The 14,189-nt window shown below is 51.8% G+C and overlaps 1 protein-coding gene and 1 long non-coding RNA gene across 4 annotated transcripts in view; one reads left to right on the top strand and one right to left on the bottom strand.

Annotated features, from left to right (window-relative positions):
* The window catches only part of TVP23A (trans-golgi network vesicle protein 23 homolog A), a 43,948-nt gene extending 31,321 nt beyond the window's left edge, over nucleotides 1-12,627 (bottom strand). Inside the window, exons 1-4 of one of the 3 annotated variants that reach the window (XM_086375796.1) lie at nucleotides 12,382-12,627; nucleotides 12,062-12,218; nucleotides 365-763; nucleotides 34-113 (exon numbers count right to left, since the gene is read on the bottom strand). In XM_086375796.1, coding sequence (XP_086231922.1) covers nucleotides 34-113; nucleotides 365-373 — 89 coding nt within the window. In that variant the 5' untranslated portion in view covers nucleotides 374-763; nucleotides 12,062-12,218; nucleotides 12,382-12,627. Of the gene's footprint in view, nucleotides 1-33; nucleotides 114-364; nucleotides 764-12,061; nucleotides 12,219-12,381 lie in introns of those variants that run through there. The other 2 variants (XM_086375795.1, XM_086375797.1) reach the window with 2 other exon arrangements.
* On the top strand, nucleotides 10,723-13,086 carry LOC147345433 (uncharacterized). The gene is made up of 3 exons (XR_015154752.1): nucleotides 10,723-10,822; nucleotides 11,254-11,324; nucleotides 12,979-13,086. It is a non-coding gene; the product is annotated as an uncharacterized LOC147345433 (long non-coding RNA).
* Nucleotides 13,087-14,189: the final 1,103 nt, after the last annotated feature.

Raw genomic sequence — 14,189 nt, 5'->3', positions numbered from 1 at the left:
GTGAGCCTGCCCAGCTACCGGGTCAGAACGCACCTGATCTTGGCTTTCCGAAACGCCAGCTCCTCCTCGTTGCCAAAGTCCAAGGACACATCCTCGGTATCATCCACCAGGGCCTGGGGACATCAATGACGAGTGACAGGCCCTTCCCAGCGGTGCACAGGCCCTCTGGCCACGACCCTCTCTGCGGGCGGGGCCCTCCCCTTCTCCACCCTCCCGCCCACTTGGGGTCCAGCGCAGGCCCAAGCCCCGGCTCCCGCATCCCTCCCCTCCCTCCTCCTCTTCCTCCCAGCTTCTCCTAGCCCTCCGGAAGGCTCCCAGCATCCTTGCCACCACCCTCCCATCCTCGGCATCCCCGCGGCCCTACCTGCTTCATCCTTCCCAGAGCCCACCTGGAGCCCACAACCCAGCCTCCGGCTGCACCTCTCGCTGCGGAAGGGCTGGGACGCCTGGCGCGCAGCGGCGGTGGGCGCGGGGACGCGGTGGGGTGGGGGTCAGAGCCCGAGCCCCCGGTGCAGGCTCCTCGCTGGTATCAGGTGGGGGCGGGGCGCGCGGGCCCCAGAGCGCAGTCGCCGGCGGGGGAGGTGGGCTCGACTGCCCGGGCCGGGGCGGGGCTTGGGAGGGTCCCTCTGCCCGGGCTCTCTGGGAACACCGCCTAGGAGAGACAGCTGATGCCCAATGCAAGGATGGAGGGTGAAGACGGAGCGGCGGCAGGGAGGGGACGATTCGGGCTCAGAGGCGGACTCGGGAACCCAGATCGGTGATCCTGCGAGCAGTAGAGCGAGTGGGTCAGTGAACCAGGTGGATGTTCCATAGATGTCGACCGAGGGAGGGAGTGAGTGCAAGAATGAATGTCAGTGTTGGGCAGCCTCTCTCAAGGCTGGAGAAGGCCGGTGTTTCCCCACTCGACCCCAAAGAATTCCCTAGGGCCTTAATTAAAAACAATTTCCCAGGCCAACCGCGGAGATTCCTAAGGCCTGGAGTGGAGTTCCGGATTCTGCCTTTTAACAGGTGAATCTGCTGCAGCTGTGGCGTGGGTCCCACTGCCGCCCACCGTGACGTTTCCTTCATCCTGGTGCCAGACACACACTGTGGACAATGTAACTATTATTAGCAGTAATAGTAGTGTTTCTGCTTCCCTGGTGGCTCAGTAGTAAAGAATCTGCCTGCCAATGCAGGCGATTCAGGTTCAATCCCTGGTCCAGGAAGAATTACCTGGAGAAGGAAATGACAACCCACTTGAGCATTCTTGCCCAGAAAATCCCATGGACAGAGGAGCCTGGCTGACTACAGTCCATGGGGTCCCATAGAGTCAGACACGATTTAGCAACTGAACAGTAACAACAACAACAAATGGATATAAAAGCCTTCCCAGTTATCTCCCACAAAGGAAGTCTTTGTCACCAGATAGCTTTTCCTGGCCTGGGACAGGGTCACTCCCCTCTACTTTCTGCCCTCGCCTCCTCCTGGCCACCCACATAGGAGCAGAGGTCAAAGAGTCTCTATGCCAAGGCCCTAGTCCTGCCCTTTGCCCTCCCGCCATGGGCAGTAGGGACCTGTCTTCCATCCCTGGTGACTCAGAAAAGCGCTGGTGGTTTCCAAGGTCCCGACACAATTCACTCCCTGCTGATCCCACAGGGGTGGGTGGCTGCCAGGAGGGAGAGGTAGGGAGCAGAGGTGCAAGAAGGCACCTAAGCTCTGAGCCTTGGGCAGGCAGCCACCCCCCCCCTCCGCCACCATTACCTATACTGATCCCACGAAGGGTCTGCCAGGTGTGTGCGGAGGGAGGGTACTTTCTCCTGGAATACCATCTTGGGAGTCAGGGGGTCTGGGCGGGGCCTGAGAGGCTCGATAACAGCACTCCAGTGATGCTAATGTTGCAGGCCTCTGGACCACCCTTTGAACTGTAAGGATCTCAACCACCAGAGAGCTTCCTTGGTGGCTCAACAGTAAAGAATCCCTGCAGTGCAGGAGATGCTGGTTTGATCCCTGGGTCAGGAAGATCCCAGAGAAGGATATGACAACCCATTCCAGTATTCTTGCCTGGGAAATCCCATGGACAGAGGAGCCTGGCGGGCTATAGTCCATGGGGTCCCAAGAATTGGATACGACTTAGCAACCAAACCACCACCAAAGCCTGGCTTTCTAGAAAAGCCTGTTGGTTCTTCCAGCCCAAAGCCTGCTCCAGGCAAAGAAGAGTGTCATACTGAGAGGCTAGGGTACCCTAAGCTGCCCTCCCCAGCTTGGCTACAACTGCCTGGGAGGGATAACGGGGGGAGGGGAGACAAGGGACCACAGCAGAGGGCAGGTGAGGGTGAGAAGCCGTTACAGAACATTTAGGGGCTTTTCCTCTGATTCTGAGAATCACCAGCTGTTGGTGTCTGTTAAGTTGGGGCTCAGAGAGTCCTCAAGGAGGTGAGGAGGTAGGAAAGCCCCCTTGGAAGCCCCATTTGGGGTCAAACTGTCATTCTCAGTCCTCAGGTTAGGGGTACCTGGAGAAGAGTCTCAGCCCCCACCACGTGGAAGCCACGGGCTCCTGAGCTGCCCTCAGGGGGCCACCGGCTGAGAGTGCAGAGGTGGGGGCCAGAACTGGGGACTCTGGGGAAAGCGCCCTCCCTCTCTTCCTCCCACACCTGGATGATCCTCTGCAGGGTCAGCCTGTGGAGTTTCAGAGTGGGCAGAGAGCCCGAGGATTCTGCAGAAAATTCATCATTGGCTTTGAAACCAGCTGCAGTGGTTTAACCGGGCTCTGCATGCTCAGTCGTGTCTGACTCTTTGTGACCCCATGGACTGTAGCCAGCCAGGCTCCTCTGTCCATGGGATTCTCCAGGCAAAAAACTTCAGTGGTTTGCCATTTCCTCCGGGGAATCTTCCCACCCCAGGGATCAAACCCATGTCTCCTGTGTCTCCTGCATTGCAGGCAGATTCTTTACCCACTGAGCCACAGGGGAAGCCCAAAATTATTTGAAAGGCTGATAACTGTAGAAATGGTCACATAATATATGGATATATAATTGTTATTTAGTCACTAAGTCATGTCCAACTCTTTTGTGACCCCATGGACTGTAGCCCCCCAGGCTCCTCTGTCCATGGGATTTCCCAGGCAAGAATACTGGAGTGAGTTGCCATTTCCCTCTCCAGGAGATCTTCCAGTCCCAGGAATCGAAACCATGTCTCCTGCATTGCAGATGGAGTAACCTGGGGCTGCAGGTTAAATGCAGATTCCAGGGCCCCTGAAGCTCCAGGGCCATTCCCAGGAATCTGCTTTTAATAAGGACAGTGGGGAATCCTTGGGTTCAGAGACTTCTGGGAAACGCTGACCATCTCCCCTCACACCAGCATCACTGAATATGACCACTGAATCCTGCCTTGAGTCACCTCTGCTTGTCTTGGCCCAGGAGAGGCTTAGGGAACAGAGCTTTGAGAAACAGCCCCCAGCTCTGGTTCCTGCAGTGTGGCTTCCAGCACTGAAGCCAGAACAACTGAAGGGAAAGGGCTCCAGGCTCAGGCAGGCACTGGCTTCTGGATGGTTCTTGGAGGTGGACCTGTAGAGTCAGGCAACCCAGCTGGGAACGTGGTTCCACCACTGCCTGGCTGGGTGGCCTGGGGCAGGAGGCTTCGATTCTCTGGCCTCAGTCTCCACATCTGTAAAAAGAGACCACACCTCCCCTCACCTGGCTGGGATGATGCAAGGACTAGAGAAAACACATGTTAGGTGCTTTGCTCAGAGTAGGGATTCAGGAAATGGTGGCCCTGGTAATACTGCCTGTGGTCATCAGGAGAGGAACTTGGGGCCCAAGGAACCCCTGTGGGCTGGATAGCTACATGTGCGGCTGTTGGTCCCCCGGTTACGGTGGAGATCCCTCAGCAGAAGGAATGACTCTGGCCTGAGGCTCAGGTCCTGTGTGTGCCGCCCAGCCCACAGGGCTTCCATTCCCCAATTTGTGTGTTCCTGGGACAAACTGCAGCCAGAACAGGGTACCTTGCATTGCCCTCTGCCTAAGACAGGACCCCACAGGCCTGGACCGGAAAGCAAAGGCTTGGATTGGATTGATATGGCCAAACGTGGGTGTCCAGAGCCTGGCTGGGAGAGGTGGGAGGTCGGCCTGACTGGACTATGCTGGGCTCCGAGCCACACAGACTTTCTGCTCTTTATTCTGCAGGAGAAAGGTGGGTGACACAGAGGGTTGAGTAGTGAGTGTGGGGAGGGTGTGTGTGATCAGGCCTGGGGCTGACAAAGGCGCTGAGCTGCCCTCATCCCCTCTCAGGCATGGGGAGCAGCAGCCCCTTCTCACCCTCTCGGCCTGGCATCCCCACTGGTCCCTAAGATCCGCCCCCCTGGCACCTGGCAGTGGCCCTGCTTTCCCCCACGTCGGGTTACCAGACCTAGCAAGTAAGAGTCAGGGGCCTGCAAGAGAACACAGCGAAATTCTTTCTGACATAAATCATATCAATGTTTTCTTAGGTCAGTCTCCCAAAGCAATATAAATAAAAGCAAAAATAAAATTCTAATCAAACTCATAAGCTTTTGCCCTGCAAAAGAAACTGAAAACAAACGGAAGAAACAAGCTCCAGAATGGGAGAAAATATTTGCCAATGATGCAACCGACAGGGGTTGAATTTCCAAGATAAAGAAGCAGCTCATACGGCTCAAAATAAAAATAGACAGCCCAAACAAAAAATGAGCAGAAGACCTAAATAGAGATTTCTCCAAAGAAGACATACAGATGGCCAACAAGTCAATGGAAAGATGTTCAGTATCACTAATTATTAGAGAAATGCAAATCGAAACTACAACGAGGCGTCACCTCACACCAGTCAGAATGGCCACCACCAAAACATCTACAAATAATAAGTACTGGAGAGGGTGTGCAGAAAAGGGAACCCTCCTACGCTGTTGATGGGAATATAAATCGGTGCGGCCACTTTGGAGAACAGTATGGAAGTTCCTTAACAAACTGAATATAGAGTTTCCTTATGATCCAGCGATCTCACTCCTGGGCATACATATCTGGAGGAAATTCCCATTTAAAAAGATACAGGCACCTCAATGTCAATGCTGCCGCTACTGCTAAGTCGCTTCAGTCATGTCCAACTCTGTGCGACCCCATAGATGGCAGCCCACTAGGCTCCTCTGTCCCTGGGATTCTCCAGGCAAGAATACTGGAGTGGGTTGCCATTTCCTTCTCCAATACATAGAAGTGCAAAGTGAAAGTGAAGTCGCTGAGTCGTGCCCGACTCTTAGGGACCCCATGGGCTGGAGCCTACCAGGCTCCTCCGTCCATTGGATTTTCCAGGCAAGAGTACTGGCTGCTACTGCTGCTAAGTCACTTCAGTCGTGTCTGACTCTGTGTGACCCCATAGATGGCAGCCCACCAGGCTTCCCCATCCCTGGGATTCTCCAGGCAAGAACACTGGAGTGGGTTGCCATTTCCTTCTCCAATGCATGAAAGTGAAAAGTGAAAGTCAAGTCGCTCAGTCGTGTCCAACTCTTAGCGACCCCATGGACTGCAGCCTACCAGGCTCCTCCATCCACAGGATTTTCCAGGCAAGAGTACTGGAGTGGGTCGCCATTGCCTTCTCCAGCAATGTCTATAGCAGCGCTATTTACAATAGCCAAGACATGGAAGCAACCTACGCGTCCATCAACAGATGAACAGATAAAGAAGATGTGATATATATACTACTCACTCAATCATAAACAAATGAAATAATGCATTCTATACCAGTGTGGATGAACCTAGAGATTACCATACTAAGAGAAGTAAGCAAGACAAATATCATATGTTATCACTTATGAGTGGAATCTAAAAAATAAAAAACAATACCGATGAACTTGGGACAAGACAGGAACAGACTCACAGACATAGGTTACCAAAGGGGAACTAGAGGAGGGAAAAATTAGGAGTTGGGGGGTAGCAGAGACACACTACTATATATAATATAGATGAAGAACAAGGTCCTATTGTATATGCAGAAAATTATATTCAATATCCTGTCATAAGCCATAATGGAAAAAAACGTGTAACTGAATCACTTTGCTGTATACCTGAAACTAACATAATATTTTGAATCAGCTATATTTCAATAAAAATAAATAAAAGTCCTGGTGAAATTGACGTTGAGGTAACTAACTTTTTAGTATAAGTATGTCCCATGCAATTTTGGGGATGTACTTACAACTAAAAAAATTACCAGTTTTCTCAACTTTGAATTTACCTGGTGTCTTCCATTGCCTCTGGCACCCTGTAGCTCCAGGTCAGAGTGCATCCAGGCCCGTGAAGCCGGGGGCTCCCACCCAGGGGGCTGCCCACCTGTCCCTGGGCCTCTGACCTTTCTGCTTCCCCCCAGAAGCTGCTCCCACTTCACAGGCCTCCTCGCACCTGACCTGGGCCCTGTCCTTCTCCAGCCACAGCCGGCACCCGGGAAGGCAGGGCAGAGGGCCGAGGGAGGAGATGAGCCCTTCTTGGGGGCATCTCTCAGGATCTCCGTCCACCTTGCTGGGGGGTGGCGGTGCCTGTGGTGAGCCCTGGATTTCTACCCATATGGGCCCCAGCTGTGTCCAGGCCTCTGACTCCCCATCTGTGAAATGGGCAGAGATGCATTGCCTTGCACACTCCTGGGTCCTTCACTTGCTCAGCCCTCACCTGCTCCGTGCTGGATACACTGGTCTAGATACAGGGCCATAGCACTTGGCAAGACACACAAGGTTCTTGCCCTCTTCGGGCCAACATTCCAGTTGTAGATGGATGGTGTGGTGTTTAGTCTCTAAGTTGTGTCTGACTCTCTGCGACCCCATGGACTGTAGCCCACCAGGCTTCTCTCTCCATGGGATTTCCCAGGCAAGAACACTGGAGTGGGTTGCCATGCCCTCCTCCAGGGGATCTTGCCGACCCAGGGATCAAACCCTTGTCTCCTGCATTGCCAGGTGGATTCTTTACCACTGAGCCACCAGGGAAAACTGTAGATGGATAAAAACAACCAAATTAAAAAAAAAAAAAAAAAAGGGCACAAAAGTTGTCTGAAAAGTCCACTCAATGCCCCAAACAAATGTCCCTGTCCAGCCTGGGAAGGCACTATGGAGCCGCTGAAATGGGGTAAGACCGGATGGAGATGTTCTGTCAGCATCAGATACACACCGGGGTTTAAAGGATTAGTAGGCAAAAAGGATGTAACGTATTTTCTCATAATTTTGAAACTTCTCCCATACTGAAATGATTGTGTATTGGGTTAAAGTGCAATTAAAATCAACTTGCCCTGATTTTACTTTTCTAGATGTGGCTAGGAGCATACTTCCTATGACGCATGTGGCTTGCATTACATTTCTGTTCTACAGCGTGATCATCTGGGAATTCAAAAGGAGGACAGGGAAGTCACTCTGAACTGAGCCTCAGCATTGAAAAGAATTTTTATGCCCAGGTTGAAACAAATGTAAACAGCGTAATAAACACTTGTGTACTTGTCCTGGTTCAAAATTCTCAAACCAGGTCTTCCTTTTGTATTGACCTATTTCCTTCTTCTGTATGATTTTTTCTTTTCCTGGTTGTGCCGGATGTTTGTTTCATCATGAAGGCAGGCTTAGTTGCCCCGCAGCTTGTGGGATCTTAGTTCCCTGACCAGGAATTGAACCCATGTCCGCTACATTGGAAGGCAGATTCTTTATCACCAGACCACCAGAGAAAGTCCCCTTCTTCTGTATGATTTTGAAGCAAACCCCAGCATCTTATCGTTTCACTTTAATACTCTGATGCATAGCTCTGAAAATGGACTCTTGGAAAAACAAAATCACAGCAATCCCACTCCTAAGTACAGCCTCAAGAGAACTGAAAACATGTTTATAAAATACCTTGAACAGGAATGTTCAGACAGGCATCATTCTTAGTAGCCCAAACATAGAAACAGCCCAAATGTCTGTCAGTTGATGAGGATAAACAAAACTCACACTATCCATATGATGAATAATCTTTTGCAATAGAAAGGAATGAAGTGAAGACTTCCCTGGTGGTCCAGTGGTTAAGAATCCGCCTTCCAATGCAGGGGATGTGGTTCGATCCCTGGTCAGGGAACTAAGATCCCACATGCTGTGGGGCAACTAAATCCCGGCACCGCAACTAGAGAAACCTACATGCGCTGCAATGAAGACCCAGCAAAAAAAAAAAACAGAGTGAAGCGCCCATACCTGCTACAGCCTCAGTGAAATTTGCAAACATGAGGCTCAGTGAAAGAGGCTGGATGCACATGTTACCTGATTCTGTTTATATGAAATTTCCAGAATTGGCAAATCCATAGAGACAGAAAGCAGGTTAGTGTTTGCCAAGGGCTAGGGGATGACTTTTCATACTGTTCATGGAGTTCTCAGGGCGAAAATACTGGAGTAGTTTGCCATTGCCTCCTCCGGTGGACCGCATTTTATCAGAACTCTCTACTATAACCCATTTGTCTTGGGTGGCCCTGCACGGCATGGCTCATAGCTTCATTGAGTTAAGGGAGATTGCTGGGAGAAATATCAAGAGCCTCAGATATGCAGATGATACCATTCTAACAGCAGAAAGTGAAGAAGAACTAAAGAGCCTCTTGATGAGGGTGAAAGAGGAGAGTGAAAAAGCTGGCTTAAAATTCAACATTCAAAGAACTGGAATCATGGCATCCAGTCCCATCACTTCATAACAGATAGAAGGGGAAAAGTGGAAACAGTGACAGATTTTATTTCCTGGGGCTCCAGAATCACTGCTGACAGTAACTATAGACATGAAATTAAAAGGCACTTGCTCCTTGGAAAGAAAGCTATGATCAACCTAGACAGCATATTAAAAAGCAGAGACATTATCACTTTGCAGACTAAAGTCCAAAGCTATGGTTTTTCCAGTAGTCACATATGGATGTGAAAGTTGGACTGTAAAGAAGGCTGAGTGCTGAAGAATTGATGCTTTAAGAATGTGATGCTGGAGAAGACTCTTGAGAGTCCCTTGGACTGCAAGGAGATCAAACCAGTCAATCCTAAAGGAAATCAACCCTGAATATTCATTGGAAGGACTGATGCTGAAGCTGAAGCTCCAATACTTTGGCCATCTGATGAGAAGAGCTGAGTCATTGGAAAAGACCCTGATGCTGGGAAAGATTGAAGGCAGGAGGAGAAGGGGATGACAGAGGATGCGATGGTTAGATGGCATCACTGACTCAATGGACATGAATCTGAGCAAACTCCAGGAGATGGTGAAGGACAAGGAAGCCTGGTGTGCTGCAGTTCATGGGGCCACAATGAGTCAGACACGACTGAGTAACTGAACAAGGGGATGGCTGCTGGTTACTACAAAGTTTCTTTTGTGGGTGATGAAAATGTTCCTGAATTAGATAGTGGTGATGATTTCACAGTTTTGGGAATATCCTAAAACTCACTGCATGTTACACTTTAAAAGGATGAATTGTACAGTATTCAAATTTTATGTCCATTTTTAAAAGCTTCAATATCATCATACCTAGCATCCTTTCTATTGCATCCTTTGTGTTAGAGATCGTATCCAAAATCCTGTCAGGGTTCATTCCCTGATTGTCTCATAAATATTTTTATTTCCCATAGTTTGTTCCAGTCCCACCCCAAGCAGGGCCATGCCATGCAGGTGAGTAATGCAGACTGTTGTTAATTAGTCACTAAATCATGTCCGACTCTTTGTGACCCCATGGACTATAGCCCGTCAGGCTCCTCCGTCCATGGGGTTTTCCACACCAGAATACTGGAGTGGCGGAGAAGGCAATGGCACCCCACTCCGGTACTCTTGCCTGGAAAATCCCATGGACGGAGGAGCCTGGTAGGCTGCAGTCCATGGGGTCACTAAGAGTCGGACACGACTGACCGACTTCACTTTCACTTTTCACTTTCATGCATTGGAGAAGGAAATGGCAACCCACTCCAGTGTTCTTGCCTGGAGAGTCCCAGGGACAGGGGAGCCTGGTGGGCTGCTGTCTATGGGGTCACACAGAGTTGGACATGACTGAAGTGACTTAGCAGCAGCATCCTGGAGTGGGTTGCCCTTTCCTCCTCCAGGGGATCTTCCTGACCCAGGAATCGAACCTGCCTCTCCAGCTTGGAAGGTGGATTCTCTACCACGGAGCCACCAGGGAAGTCTTCTACAGAGATAGATCTCTAAACCAGAAGGTTCCTCTCCTCTCTCCTCTCGTACAATGTGTTTGTGGAGGACCCAGACCCTTGGTCTTTTGCATCTTCTCATGATCTGTGTCCTGTGGCTTCCCTGGGGGTGGGGGACCCCACATTCTCAGACTGCTATGTAGGGCATTGCACCCCACAAGCTCTCCCCCAGTGGCAGCTGATTTGCCAAAGAAATACCACTGCAAGGTAGGGGCTGGCACAGAGCTGTGTGTTCAGTCAGAACATACGGAGCATGTGGTTCGGTCATGTTCGACAGCTTTGCAACCTGTGGACTATAGCCCACCAGACTCCTTTGTTCATGGAATTCTCTAGGCAAGAATGCTGAAGTGGGTTGCCATACTCTTTTCCAGGGGATCTTCCCCACCCAGGGATTGAACCCCAGTCTCCTGCACTGGCAGGCAGATTCTTTACTATCTGAGCCACCAGGGAAGCCTGCGACAGAGCCTGGGTGCCAGGTAAACAGCAAGGACTAGGCCTTATCTACAGACTGTTACAGGAGTCTCATCAGAGTCCCCAGAAAACAAGATCTTTCCCAGGCCCTCTTATCTTTCCACTTTGCACAGATTTCCCAGGGCCCTCCACCCCTTCCGTTTCTGCTGCCAGAGCTGTACCCTGTCCTGTACAGAGGTGGGAGCAGGAAACCTGGGTCTCCATCCTCAGGTAAGTGGTTCCCACCTTCCCCCTCCCACTAGGTGGACCCCAAACTCCCACCCTGGCTCGTACGGCTTTGCAGGGCAGGACAAGCTCCCCTCTTTCAGCTCAGAGGCTCACTCTGCATCTGCATGCTGGCCAGATTCCACCAGTCATTACAACATACCCACGTGGGTCTTTCCTTCCTCAGGGCCTTTGCACAGGCTGTTTTGTTTTTTGTTTTTTGTTTTTTTCTGCATCAGTGCTTCCTCGTGCACACACTGATTTATCGCGGTGCTGATAACAAGGAGGCTCTAAGCCTCCCTTCCAGACGCCCAGCCTAATGACCCAGCTACCGTCTCTACACCTTTGCTGTCTCTGTTTTGAGTTCTTGAGGGACTTTTCATGTGCCCCCTAACTCATCCCTCTTGCTTGCTGTTTGGTCATTCGTATTCCCTCAGAACTAGAATCTCAGCGCTGGGAGGGAAGGACACTGTGTCTAGACTCACACCCAGAGGAAGTGGAGGAGCAGGTGAGTGAAGGCCCCGGGGGTGTGTAGGACAGCGATTCTCTCCCAACCCATCTCACAGATGGGGAAATAGAGGCCCAGACAGCTGAGGTCCATCTGAATAGAAACCAAGGACTCCTCTCTGTGTTCCAACTGCCGTCAGGAAGGTGTGTGGGCGCCCCACGGGCAGCCCACGGGAGGAGCCTACTCCCCGCCTCGGCTCTCTGCCCTGCCTTCCTGGGCACCTGCCGTGGCTGGAGAGGGACAGGGCCCGGGTCAGGTGGGAGGAGGTCTGTGAAGTGGGCGCAGCTTCTGTGGGGTAGCAGGAAGGTGAGGGCATGGGAACAGGTGGGCAGCCTCGGGGGCCTGGAGCCATGGGGTCCCCAGATGCAGTAGAGGACAGCAGGTAAACCTGAAGTTGAAATAAACAACCGGTAATTTTTTAGTATAGCTATGTCCCGAATGGGCTTCCCTTGTGGCTCAGACAGTCAAGTATCTGCCCGAAATGTGGGAGACCCATGTTCGATCCCTGGGTCAGGAAAAGCCCCTGGAGAAGAGAACAGCTACTCACTCCAGTATTCTTGCCCGGAGAATCCCATGGACAGAGGAGCCTGGCGGGCTACAGTCCATGGGGTCGCAGAGTTGGACATGACTGAGCGACTAACACGGTCACTGTCATGTCCCAAATATTGCATGGGACACACTTATCCTAAAAAGTTTCTCACCTCCAGTTCAATTCCACCAGGCTCCCTTATTCTTACCTGTTAGATCTGGTGCCCCAATTTGGGAGGGGGGTGCAGGGGCACTGCCAGGCGCCAGGTAGGCAGATCCAGCAGGAGTGCCCGGCTGAGTGTGAGATGAGGCTGCTGGCCTGGGAAAGACAGGCATGGGGCTGCTGTTTCCTGCCCCTGCTCCCGCCTGATGGGGAATGGGGGCAGCTCAGGGCCTCTTCCAGCTCCGGGTCTGATCAAACACCCTCTACTCACTGCTTAACCCTCTGTACCAGCCACCCTTAACCCACAAGATAAAGAGCAGAAAGTCTGCAGGGCTTAGGGCCTGGCAAGGTCTGAGAGTTACTTACCTGCTGTGCGACTGTTTAGCCAATGGCAGTGTCCTAATGACACGGGCCCCTGTCTGGTGGGGAGGTATGAGAATTAAAGAGCTGGATGCTTTCGCTCCTTCCTGCAGCTGGGCCACTGCGTGTCCTTTCGCATGAGCCCTGCTGACTGCTTAACCGTGCGGAGGCCTTCTTCTCTCAAGTCCACTGAGGCTGCCTCTTTGTGCCAGAAGCTTGCTCTTTGCTCTGGTCTCTGCTTTCACCTGGAATGAGAAGGGAGGCCTTCGCTAGGCCAGCAGGCCACTCCCCGGAGAGAGGAAATTCCAAAGCAGGGGACAAAAGGGACAGGCAAGCTTTGATGTGTCCGGCCTGGCCTCCCAAGCCATCTGACATCTCTCCAGGCTGTGGAGGAGTCAGTAAACAGGCCAGAGAGGAAGGCCTCTCAAGGGCTGGGCCAACGGCAGAAATGTCAAGTTCACGGCAGGGCTGTTTCAGGGAGAGCGGTCGGTGGTTGGTACTCATCTTGAGCTCTGGCCTCCTGTTGGAGTGCTGGGAGCTTGGCGGGTCCCTCCCATGGGTGCAGTGCAGGGAAGATCGCAATGCTGGTCTCTCTCCCAGCAGCTGGAAGTCCAGTTTGTGTCCTGCCCACGCTAGAGAAGATGCCGCAGTGGACTCTGCTTGGTGGGGGCCTACTGATCTTTTCTGCCTCACCCTCCTCTACCCATCATGCTCTGGGAACCCTGGGCCAGAGTCTAAGATTTCCAGAAGCACCAATCCCCTTCCTGCCTCAGGGTCTTTGCACCTGCTCTTTCCCCTTCCAGGAGTGCCCTATCTCCCCAGATTTTCTTAGGACTGAAATTTTGAGGTCTCTCTCCAAAAAGACTTCACTGACTCCCAGCCCATGTTCCACCCAATCGCTCAATCCCTCTCTAGGGTCTGGAATCTAGACATGTTTTGTCCTCTTTCTAGCACTTTCCATGACGTCTAATTATCTTGGTTTCTTATTAGTTAAGCATTCTTTCTCCTCCCCTGTCCACCACTCGAATATTATCTCCGTAAGAACAGGTGACCCTGAGATGGTGGTCCAGGTTAAGACTTCGCCTTCCAATGCAGGGGGTGCAGGTTCCTTCCCTGGTCAGGAAGCTAAGATCCCACATGCCTCATGGTGAAAAAATCAAAACATAAACCAGAAGCAATATTGTAAGAAATTCAATGAAGACCTTAAAAATGGTCCACATTAAAAAAAAAAAAAAGCTTAAAAAATAAAAACAGACGCCCCTTCTGCCCACTGAGGACAGTGTCAGGCACACTGTGGACGCTGGAACAGTGTCTGGTGAGTAAGCGATGAAGAGATGAGAGACTCTGGGGAATGTGCCAGGCAGCAGATATCTGCCCACTGTGCAGAAGATATTTCGGGTCAGGGCAAACAGAAGCCTGGATTCCACTCCCCGCTGGCCGGGTATGATCTGAATCCAAGTTTTTCCCAGAAACGCATGCATCACGGACTCAGATTGGAATGGGATGGGCAGTGGGGCCGGGTAGCCCAGGCTCCAGTTCAGAAGCACGGGTCTCGTGGAGGAGAAGCCCATGTGTCGCCTGGCTGCCAGCCCTGGCAGGTCAGAGAGCCAGCAGGCAGAAAGCCACCACTTACGGGAAATGCTCTGATGAGAAGAAAAGGGCTGAGAGTTGTTTGGACCCAGCACTGGCCCCGGTCCAGATGGGATCAGGAAGCCTGCACCACCGCATCAACCCAGCTCAGTTCCTCCTAGGAGCGGCTGTCGGCTGAGAGGGAGCCTTAAGAAAAAGCCAAGGGGCCCCACCCCTCCATTCCT

Source organism: Bos grunniens, chromosome 25 (genome assembly GCF_055505025.1).
Source record: "Bos grunniens cultivar Pamir isolate PY7600 chromosome 25, Bosgru_T2T1.0, whole genome shotgun sequence".
Classification (NCBI taxonomy): domain Eukaryota; kingdom Metazoa; phylum Chordata; class Mammalia; order Artiodactyla; family Bovidae; genus Bos; species Bos grunniens.
The sequence above is the reverse complement of the archived record's forward strand: the minus strand, read 5'-3'. Positions and strand labels throughout refer to the sequence as shown.